General features: G+C 34.6%; 1 protein-coding gene across 2 annotated transcripts; it reads right to left on the reverse strand.

The window, feature by feature from the left end:
- Positions 1–11: 11 nt before the first annotated feature.
- wdr76 (WD repeat domain 76) lies at positions 12–6,891 on the reverse strand. Of its 2 annotated transcripts, XM_079594829.1 has the most exons (16): positions 6,685–6,872; positions 5,969–6,130; positions 5,815–5,883; positions 5,630–5,722; positions 5,456–5,508; positions 5,152–5,263; positions 4,944–5,045; positions 4,789–4,829; positions 4,480–4,633; positions 4,151–4,306; positions 2,339–2,454; positions 2,155–2,250; positions 1,856–2,008; positions 1,473–1,526; positions 750–858; positions 12–673 (listed from the first exon to the last, which is right to left on the reverse strand). In XM_079594829.1, exons 1-16 carry the CDS (start codon positions 6,733–6,735, stop codon positions 524–526), a joined length of 1,671 nt encoding a protein of 556 aa, XP_079450955.1. In that variant the 5' UTR covers positions 6,736–6,872; the 3' UTR covers positions 12–523. The 2 variants fall into 2 exon arrangements, with proteins under 2 accessions (XP_079450955.1, XP_079450954.1); XM_079594828.1 differs by having other exon boundaries at positions 76–858; positions 6,685–6,891.
- Positions 6,892–12,212: the final 5,321 nt, after the last annotated feature.

Here is a 12,212-nt window from a genome sequence, read left to right on the forward strand (position 1 = left end):
TGTATTCGAGTGTGTTAATGGATAATCTGCTAAATGGACCTTAAGATTGGACTATAAACTCTTTGCATTTGAATTCAGGACGAACATGTGTTTATAAAAAATACAGGTACAAATTACAATCAGCTACTGAATCACATGGTATTTTTAAAGAACAAATATGACTAAGATAAGATTAGTCTTTATATCCTCTTCTTTAATATTACATGTTAAATGTTACAAGGTCTGGGAACTCACAGAACGAAAACAAACAACGTATTTTATATAAAACAACAGTACAAGCAAGTGCTATGATGTGTGTAAAAAAAAAAGAAGAGGAAAGCAGAAAACCATAAACTTTCTTTGCATTTGAATTCAGGATGAACATGTTCATAAGAAAATACAGGTGAAGACAAAAGATGATTAAGATTATTCAAGTCTTTATATTCTCTTCTTTAATATTACATGTTTAATGTTACAAGAACGAAAAAAACAACAACGTATTTTATATAAAACAACAGTACAAACAAGTGCTATGTTGTGCGTATTAAAAAAAAGGGAAGCAGAAAACCAACACAATCAATTCAATAAACAGGTAAATAAATGTATCTCTCCTAGTTGATGTAACAGTCGGTAAAGATGTGCAGTCTCCCACTTGCATTGCCTCCAAGCAGAGTGTTCCTGCTTGGGTGGAATGCTGAGATGGAGCACACTGTGGTCAGGTGGTCCATGTTGCGAAAAGTGTGAAGGAGATGACCACTCTCGTGATATACCTGAATTTGGCGAGGCCTGTCCACGCTGCCAATCACAAAACATTCTTGGTGCTTGGGGTCCCATACTGCACTCAGCTTGGACAACCACCGACCTGTATGCATGTTGTGCCTACATAGAAAGAATTGAACAGGCTGTTACTATGGGCACCTCTGATTGATAAAAAACTAAAGTGGTTCCAACGTAGAATATTGCATAATCTAGACATCTAGTAAATAATATGGCATTTAGACATCTAATAAAATATGAACACATCTATAAAAGATACATGCACACAAAATAATGTATTGTTGCTACTGTGTAGGGTCTCAAAGCCTTACATATGATGCTTAGTTCATTTTTGCAGCCTTTTTTACGCTATGCAAATGTTTTTTGTGAACCGGTCTGTATCATGATTTTTGTAAAGACTACTGTTCAAAAGTTTCGGATCAGTATGATTTTAATTCTTTAAGAAGTCTCTTATCATCAAAAGTACAATAACAACAGTAATATTGTGAAATAGTATTATTACTTAAAATAAAGATTTTCTAATTTTACATTTTATTCTCATCCATGTTCAAAATCGCTTAATATTTTTGTGGAAAACATCGAATTAATGCATATTTCTCAGGACTCTTTGATGGATAAAGTGTTTAAAAAGAACCGCATAGTAAAAGTAATGTAAAAGTTACTGACCCCAATATTTTGAACAGTGCTATTTAACAGATGATAACACCCATACTTACGCAATTGATTTTATTACAGGAGTATTGGAATCCATTTGGGAAGTGTTGAATACCCTAAAACAAAAATTGTAAAAAGGTTTATAAAACATTTGTATTACAATTTGTAATGCATTTCTTATTCTTCAGGCTCCAGCAGACTCTTCTGAGGATAAGCAGTTTGAAGGATAGGTGGCATTTACAATTCTTGGAAGACTATTTTATAGTAAATTGCTTTGTATACTTTAGAACTATAGGTAGTAAAAACACAAACACAAAAATGAATAAAAAGCCTATTCAACCTATTCTGGCACATAGCCATGATGCTCTGGCACCCTCTATTGGTACATTTTCAAGAAGATTTAATACAAGCACTTCTAGCAGTGCCGCTTGTGATCTCTGAGCACCTGATATTGTTGTCCATGCAGGTGGTCAGAACTCTGTTGCCTGTGTGTGGGGAGAAAAAGGCACTGGAGACGCTGCGCCTGTGACCGCTGAGTTCACAGACTGCTAGACTGTTCCTTCGTTTTAGATGACGCAAGTCATATATGTTCACAAAACTAGGAGGAGAAAAAGACAAACATAACAAAAACATACTTTTGTCTGCAGTGTATGTAATTTAATCAGCAACTTGTGAAACATCACGTTGATCATTATTTGGTGAAAATTAACCGAAACAGTCTAGTTGAGAAGTGTTATGCGATACCTGCTCTCTGCCACTACAAAGTAATGCTGTTGCACAGGATGGACATGAACACAGCGTATAGGTTTTTCAGCCATGGTATGCAAAGATTCATATTCCCTGCAATCACACATTTCCTTTATAATTTATGATGTAAATACTTATATGTGTATGAGGTTTAACATTTATGTTGACTTTTCAGTCTCACCCAGGAGTTCTACGGTCAACAACAGCAACATCTCCATTCCATTCACCGAGTAGTAAAGTGGAGCAGTCGTTTGACAAAAAGTCAAAACTTTTCAGGCCAGAGGTTGAGCGATACACCTGAGTACAAAACAGTAGTTATCTTTAAAGTGTTGAAGGCTGTAAGATGGCACCAAGAAACCAGATATTAAAAAAAACAGATATTGGATGGTAAGATGATTTACTAGGGATACACTAATGTGTGTAAAAAAAAGTTTTTTGTTGTTGTTGTTGCAAATGACAGATTCCAATATCTTCAAAAATAATCTTCAAAAAATAATATCTAAAATATTTTGTCACTTTTCTTTCTCATGCTTGTAGCCAATATACAATATTTTTTTTCATTTATACACTACCTTTTAAAAGTTTTGGGTTAAAGTAGGATTTTTAAAAATGTTTTTGAAAGAAGTCTCTTATCCTCAACAAGGCTGGATTTATCTGATCATATTTACAGTAAAACAGTGAGATATTATTGGAATTCAATATAACCGTTTTCTATAAAAAAATAAGATGCATTTTAAAGTGTAATTTATTGCTGTGATGGCATAGCTGAATTTTCAGCAGCCATTCCTCCAGACTTCAGTGTCACATGATGGAATCATTCTTATATGCTGATTGGGTGCTTAAGAAATATTTAAGAACAGCATTGATTTGAATTAGAAACATTATAAATGTCTCATAGTCATTTTATCAATTTAATGTGTCCTTGCTGAATAAAAATATACATTTCTGTAAAAAAATAAAATAATCTTACTGACAAACTTTTGAACAGTAGTGTATGTGATGTGCAACAACATGCATTTAATCCTACAAATAATCAATTACACACTGTGGTATATATACATGAACAAAGACTGTAGCTTGACTACACAAAAACCTACTATAGCAACTTCCTCAATGGTGCATCACATATCACACAATAAATACTTGTGACTAGGGTTGTGAATCGAAAATAATCAAATTAACATTTCTACTCCTTTTATTGATTCCTTTGTGTGCATTTTAATGTTATTTTAAACCATTCAAGCGCAGAAACCTTTCTGTGCTGTGCACAAGGAGCGCACAGAACACCCGTAATAAAAAACTGAGTTCTCTTTCGCGTCTTCTTGCACTTGAACGGACAAATACACACAAAAATGATGTCGTCGTAAACAGTCAGTATTGTCTTAAGTGAAAGTAAACAGTTGAGAAAGAAAACACATGTGCAACAGTATATTGGATCCGTGCACTGGGTCTTAAAGTGACAGCAGCCCAATATTCCTGCTGCCGTCCGTGTAATTAACATTAATCAAACAAACAACAAAAGACAGAGATATTCACTCCCTGATCTTGACTGACTAACTTTTCGAACTATATCTGTAATGTATATTTTATTTATAAAGCGCAGTTATTTTACATTTGATTAGTTTCTATACCTGAATACAACATCTACCTGAAAATCTTAAAACACTGTTTGTATCGTTATTTGTATCGTTGTTCAGTTGTATTTATTTGTGCTATTGCTAGTTTATAATTTATTTATATTAGTATTTTTGTTAAAACCATAGGCAAAGTTCCGTGTGTAAGTGTTCTTAAGCCTATTGGTTTTGTTCATGGTATACAGCTGCAAGCTACATTTTTTGCTAAAAGTTTTTATTTATTTACCTTATTGGAATCAAAGCTATGAATCGATAAGAACCGAAATCGATGAGCAGAATTGGAATGGCTTACATTCAAACGATACCCAACCCTAGATATGACCAGTGTAATCATTTCAAAGACTGGCTGTAGTTTTCACCTCATCAAACACAGCCTTCTCCAGGTCCATGCTGCGTGCAAAGCCATCATAGCTGACTGTGATGAGGTTGCAAGGGTGAGATGAAAAGGCCATGCTGGTAATTGCACGAGAGTGAGGTTCAAAGCAGAGTACACCATCATCGCCCCATTTAGCATCCTAAGGGAAACACAGTTAACCTTGTACATTATGATAGGCATAGCAGAGAAAATCTTGGAATAGCCATTAGTCACTTAATCACATTCCCACTATCACAAACATTTCTCCTTTCCCACTATCCAACTTTCACAAACATCTCTCCTTTTTATCACCCCAGTAAACTGTTATCTCACTGGCTTCCAGAGTCCCAGGTGGCCAAACTTGTCTCCTGCTGCCATGAGCAAGTTAGAAGCGGAGGGGTGAAAAGCTGCTGAACAGACCCGACCTTTCACAACTTTCACCACACAACCTTCATCAATGGATAATTTCTGCAGCACTTCTTGGTACCTGAAAAAAAATGTTATTACATTTTTTTATTATGTGATACATTCTCATCACGTATATTGCTACTAATTAATACAAGATTGACCTTATCTGAAACTGACAGAATAGACACCAAAATGACATGCATAGATAAACACTCTTTTTGACATGTTACTCACGAATTCAAATCCAATGTTTCTGTATCTTGTTTTGATGGGACCTATAAAATATATAAATCATACAGATTTTGGGTAATATGTAATCCACAAGTAATTGGAATATGACAAAATTCCGATTAATATAGGAGTGTTCTTGTGCATGTCTAAACACTAACCTCATTCCAGAGATTTAGTAAATCTTCAGGTAACCTGACATATTCCTCCAGGTTGATTGGATCCAGTGGTATTGGTCCAGGGGCTTTTATAACTATATTTTCCTGAAATAAGTCACATTTGTTGAATTTCATATCCAATTATTTCATAGTGTTTTGTCCATTTTTTTTTTTCAAATTTAACATTAACACTTTAAATACAAATACTTACTGGCTCTTTGGCTGTAGAAGGGGTCATTTCTACAGTAACAGCTGTTTGAGGATCCTTATTCAGTAACCGCAGTGACTTGCGAACAGGGAGCATCTCTGTTTCTGTCTTTTCCCTAAATTAAATAATTTTAGTTAGTGAGACTGCGAGTTTTGACATTTAAACATTAAGAGCGCTTCAACTGAAAAAAATTTATATATATATATACCGGTATATATATATATAAAATACTATTATATTAAAATAAATACTATTTATTATATACATTTTCATTGTGCCATTTTGAAATGTTACTATTAATAGTTACTTTTTCAGGCCTTTCAGAGTAGGTTTTGGCTTGGGTCTCAGAGCTTCAGAAATCTGCAAACAAGTACCAATGTACTAATTCATTAAGTCAAGGGCATAAAGTAAAGCAAGTTTTATGTGGAAAAACCACCAAATTATTAAAAAATTACTCTCCTGCCTCACTACAAAGTTTTACCTGAGGCAACTTCAGGGAATTGAGGAAGGCCTGGTTCTGTCTGATATTCTCCAGTCGCTCCAGCTCATATTCAGACAAACCCTCACGATGACCCTGTTTGAGATGACAGAAAAGGTGTATTTTGCCATTCAGGTGGAAAGTGGACATTTTGGCTGTAGACGTGATCGTGTAATGTTTGCACTTACTGGAAGAAATTCTGTGTCATTGTCTACTTGTGTCTCTTGAACATTTTCTTCTTCCTCACTGTCATTTTTCTAAGATAATATGTAATAGAACAATACATGTTCACTTCACAAACACAATTAGTGGTTTAATGTCTCATAGGGGACGTCTCTTTACCTTTCTCTTGACTCCCTTTCTGGTGTTTTTCATCTTAGACCTAAATGTCAGACATTTTGGGGATAAAATTTGTTTCTTTTCTTGTTTTTTTCTCTCTCTGATTCGGCGGGAAGTCCGGCGTAGTGGTTCGTCCATTCCAGGGTTCTGAGACGGTGTCCTCTCCTAAAAATGATACATTTTACATTAAAAAAATCCTGCTTTAACGACCAGCATATCTGCGCCCTGTGTCATACAGGGGGCGCTATAACCACTGCATTGGACTGCAGGAGACGAGTTTCTTAACGAAAACAATATATAACTTACTGACCGCATCGGTTTTTATTCGTCCGTTACAGTCCTTAACTTTATTTTATTCCAATTATAATAGGTTTGGCTGTTGTTCAGTGCTTTGTCAACCACAAATAATCGAAATAACGGTTAAACCAATATTCTCATCTCGTCGTCAGGAGAGGCAATATGCAGTTCTATCTGGCGATAATTTACTTTGACGTATAATGTCTCTATCATAGCGGACCTAAAGTTAAAACAAGTGTAGGTTTGCTTCGGCCATACGTGTGAATCAAACGTCAATTTCGCATTCGAGCTACACGAACAGTGCAATAACTGTCTCTATCATATAACGTTAAATTATGCAGATAATGGAAAGAAACTTATGACTTAGACTATCAGCACGTGCTTTATTAAGTCTGGAAGTGAGAAACGGGAGCGCACCTCACCTGTAAAAGTTGCATCGTCTTTAAACTTATTTCACTTTTATCTGCATCCATGTCTTTGCATGTGAGGTTATTCAACACACTTCCTTTGAATCACGCCTCTGTTATGAAAACTCCCGCGTTACTGACCGGTTTTGTAACTGTCTCCGCCCCTTTTGTTATGGCACTGAAAGAGTGAAAGTTGATTTGATCATCTCTGAAGACCATCTTGATATTCATCATCTGGGAGGCGTTTTAATGTGCCCTCGTGACGTTTCGGCGTAACGTAATAGAAAATTAAAGAGTTACGCTTAAGCTAGCATTTATTTATTTAATTCTTTTGTAATTGAAACCTATTTTTAGACTATTTTAATTATGTATTTATTATTATTATTGCTTTACATTCTATGAGTTAAATAACTTCTAACCTGTTTATTAACCCTTAGGCCTATATTTTTTTTGTATCTTGGTGATAGAGACATTTGACAGGCATGTGAAGAGACAACGAGTAGAGGGCCCAATTTGAGAGAAATTTCTGGTCCTACAAATTAAGCCTACTTAGATAGTCTATACTTAGATTATGAATGTATAATGATATCCAGACATAGGCTACTTGGCTATTCTATTCGCCGTGTTGTCGTTATCATGTGACCTGAGGCATTATTGCATCCTCCTCTATTATGGCCTCATCATGTGATAGTAAAGTGTCCATCGTATGCAATGGTACTTGTATTGTAACTGGGTACTTTTTTGCCTACTATTTTATGATTACTGTGAATTCAGACATACTTCTTTTATTAAATGCTGTTTTTCGCCAACTAAGTAGCCTATGCAATCTCGGACACAGCTGCTAAAATTCAGAGCCGCATACTAGTATCAAAGCTAGTATACCACTCTTACTACTTTTACAATATATTTCTATGACAAAAATAGTAGAAGTAGTATGCTATGCAGTTCCAAATGCACCAAGTCTTTGTAGAAATAGTAGTAGCTTTTTTGCTACCATTCATATGCTGCTTCAGTTAGGATAAGCCAGTCCCAGGGAGCTGTCTCCCTCTAGTGGCTGTAAAGTGCAATTTTACGCATAAAGCAGCATGGTCATACGTATTAGGTCTACTACTATATAACTAGAGCTAGTGCATACTAAGCTCTCCTCTGCCCATTTTTTGAAGGGATAGGAAAGGCAGAAAATAATCATATCAACAGTTTTTTTGTGTGTGTGTGTAAACCCAATATTTACAGAAGTCCTTGCGTGGCTTTTAATTTAAAATGGATATTTAGAGTAAATGTATTTAAATGTATTCAGTATGATTGTAAAATAGTAATTAATAAAGCCCATTTAAGTAGCTTCAGTGTACCAAGCTGATTTGTATCTTTTTATATTGCTTCACTGTAGCCTATAACTGCTTTGAATGATTAACATTTTAATAGTTTTACAAACATTGATGACAAAACTAACTTGTGTTGCTTTAACTTATGTTTGTCTGGATGTGAAAGTGTGAAGTTGATATCATATTTCTCAGATATAAGCTCTTTCATATTTCATACTTTTAAAACTTGAATTAAGTCCAAAACGTTCCAGCTTTTTTTCTGCAGTTGTTTGTTGCTCATACAGGCTAGCTGGGTTATTTTTTCACAACTTCTCATGTTTCAAAAGAAAGATTTGACAAAGGAGTCGGTCTGACTTTGCTCTTTCACATGAAACTGCTGTATCAGGCAGAATATAGTCACCTGAAAATAAAGCAAGGAATATAGGTCTATGTTCTTTACATTTTAACACTAACATTTGTGAGTGTGACGATGGATATATATATATATCACTCTAAAAAAATGCTGGGTTGTTTCAACCTAAATTTGGGTCAAATATGACCCAGCCATTGGGTTACATTTTTTAATTAAAAATGTTAACCCAACGGTTGGGTTCGTCCATATTTGACCCAGATTTGTGTAGGCCTATGCTAGCTGTTCTTAATGTAAGTTCTTGAAAAACATAATAACCACTTCTATTTTTAGAATCAAAATAAAATTATACATTTAAAAAGACATTTATTTACAATAGCCTATACACTTATTTATATATGTATTTTGAATAAAACTTGCAGTATTGCATATTAATCATAATATGTATGTTCAATAACATCACAACCCGCAAGCAGTCAGTAAAATTTCAAACATCTGTTAAATTAAGAGAAAAAAAGTTTCTTGAATAGTATTGAACGCCATACATTATGTTGTCCTTAGATTTGAGATAATTAAAAGGAAATTGCGCAATATTCCTTATTTAACGTCCCAAATTTCACAAAAATGTAAACGATAGTTTAAGAATTAAACTTGTTTTAATGATTTTTTGTGATGAGTGATGAACAGGAGATGACTAATAGTAATGCTGGGAATGTGTGTTCTGTAATCCTGCTGCGTTGCTGAAGATGTTTTAGCATATATCCTATTATCCACATGAATGATCCTGGTGTGTGATTTGGACGGAACTCCAGGATCAGATAAAGGACGACTGAAGCTTGTTTGCTTTGCATGCGACTTTCACACCATCCAGAGGAACTCAACTAGATAATTGTCCACAAAGCCCACAGAGTCACTGGCTCTCTTTCCCTGACACAGGCATGCTAAGACATCACTAACCATCACTCGCAAAACAACCAGTCAGGCGGAACGACTGCTCATCTCTCGGCAGTAAAGTTGTCTTTACTTTGCCATCGATGTAGCCTACTTGGGAATTTCATTTGATTTAATACACTTTTTAAAATGTAAACTATGCATTATAGCTCTTCAAAAATTCCGTGTTTAGTTATGTATAAACCTGCATGGGCAATCCACAGTTGTCCAAGAGTCTAATAAGCTCGGAACTGTATATAATGCTTGAAACTGGCTTTGGTTTCTGGGAATTATATAAACTCATCTACACCCTTTATGGGGCATCGCCATTTATAAATGACGCAAAGAAAATTGCATTTAAAATGCAATAATAATCATTTCTATTTCAACCAAAACAAATGACATTTTAGTAGGCTATTATCATATGACATCCCATTCAGGCAATAAAATAAAAATCTAAAGGTGCTTGACATTTTTGGCAAGGAAGTGAAGGAGACATTAGCACATGTTAGGACACCTATATATATATGTAATTTTCTTTATAAATATTTATTTATTTAACTGATACGTACCCTGCTTAATACTTGTTTATCTGTATCAATGCCATTTATCCAAATGTGTTTTCAAAAGTTTTTAGTCATTTCTAATGCACATATTGTAAAATAACTCAAAGATCAAATGCATAAATGACAAAGTCCTTTTAGGGGATACTTTCTGTGTAGCTTTGTTCAGTACTGGCAGAACGTATAATAGTATTTTTGCCTGTGTTTTAGGTTGATGTTAATAAGTTTTATAGAAAACAGGGAGGAAAAGCTGTACCTTTCCCAGAAAGTATTGATGATAGTGTCGGCAGTGCATCAGAAAATAAGGCTAAGTAAGTAAAGAAAGGAAGTAAGAAAGGAAGAAGTTGAAGATCAAGGAAAATAGAAGCAGCGAGGGTGATGGCAGAGATGAAGAATATAAACCAGATTGTTGTGGAACTAAGTCAGGAATTTTGTAACATTATCCTATGGCAGTTTTGAAGATGTGATCCAGACTACAACCAGAGGTCAGGAAATAGGCCACTGCCTATTTGGTCTCACTACACTGACAAACAAATGATCCAAAAATGATGACTAAACAGAATCGAGTTACGTGTGGAAATTGTGGGCTACACTGAAAAAGAAGTGTCATGTTGATTTTCATGATGACTTTTTATAAGGCTATTAATAACAATTGGAATTCCAAGTAAAAAAACAATGTTAAAGTATTGTTTTATGTTTTTTGAAACCTTAAGTCTAAGATGTGGTTTCACTACTTTCCTGGCAGCTAAGTTGCATCTGAATTTGAGTCAAGTTTTTTTGACATTTTCAAATGTAAGTTCCAAATGAAATATAGCACACGATAAAATGGAATAAAGCGTTTTAATATTTTTTTAAACTAAGACTTTTTCACTACTTTTCAGAGAGTGAAAATGCATTTAAATGTGTGTGAAGTTTCAGGCTAAAATAATTGACCCTAATATGACAAAGTCAGTGATAAATGACAGCACCCTAAAGGTCATATGTTGAAAATGGAAAATTATTTTAGCCTGAAATATATGTAACATATAAAGTCATTTATCTTTTCTAGCTGTGATTTCATATTTAGCCCCACAGTGGGTTAACTTAGACTTTTATTAACATCTATTAACTGTGAAGTTTAAGTTCATTTTAGTGTTAAGAATAAACCAATGCACCGTGTTCTGTCAGTGAAGCATTTGTTGAGTCATTGAGAGATGAGCGTGATTTAATTAGTTGGACAGCTGTCTGGGATGTGCGTTTGAATGTGTGTGTATGTGTGCATTTGTGCGTGTCTGTGTCCCCTTCAGCCTATTTTGTACCAGACATAAGCATTATATATTCCTTATATCTGACATCCATCACACATGATTGCAAGTGATAAGTTCTTAGTCGCATTGAAGGATGATTAAGATTTTTACTTGTTTTAGCTCGTCTTAGGCTGAAGCCGTACAGTGAGTTTGTATTCCCTGGAATGCTACAAACCTGCATTCTCACACCACCTTGAGGCACATGTGTACAATGACAAACACACAGACACACACACACCCTATCCTGCGGTGTCTGTGCGTAGGGAAATTTAATTTGATGTTGACTGCTCGGAGCAAACAGTGCATGTTACTGCATGCACCTGTTACAGGGACAGTCCACACAACAAAAAAAAGAAGAAAAAGAAAATGCTGTCATAATTTTACATTTTCTAAAATCTAGCAAAAATATGTGTTTTTTGGGACTATACAATGAATGTCAATGGGGTCCAATGTTGTTTTGAAAAAACAGTTAAAATGTATTTTGTTATCAGCAGGCTGAAATTAAAATTTTGGGTGAACTATGCATTTAAGGGCTTACCCAGATTAAAAACAAAAAAATGTTCAATGAATATTTTACTAATGTTCCCATTAAGTAAGGAAAACGTTTTTTTCTTTGTTATGTGAACGTTAGAACGTTATTGTATCATTTTGCAAGTATTGCAAACGTTACTTCTGAATGTTCACTAAAGCATCTGAACAAAAAACATTAGACTAACATCCAACTAAAATGTTTCAGAAAAATGCGTCATGAATGATCTATAAATACAATATTTGTGATAATGTTTTAATAAGGTTATTAAAGACCAAATAACTTTGAATGTACGTTATATTAACGTTACTGGAAGAAAATATGTTCATAACTTTTGAACAAGAACCTTGCCAGAATGCTACCCAAAGTTACTGAGAATGTCTCCTATTAGAGTGTGGTTTAGGTTATATGAGTGTGTCTGTGTGCATGTGAGATTCAGCTTCATGTGAGATTCAAAACTCAGCAATAGCTTTTCCTTCTTTCCATTTTTCTCCTCCTTGATTTTCCAAACCAACTCTACATTGTACAGTCTTCTTTTTTCTTTATCTCTTATCGAGCATTAAG

The sequence above is a fragment of the Phoxinus phoxinus genome (assembly GCF_949152265.1).
Source record: "Phoxinus phoxinus genome assembly, chromosome: 2".
NCBI classification, from domain to species: Eukaryota; Metazoa; Chordata; class Actinopteri; order Cypriniformes; family Leuciscidae; genus Phoxinus; species Phoxinus phoxinus.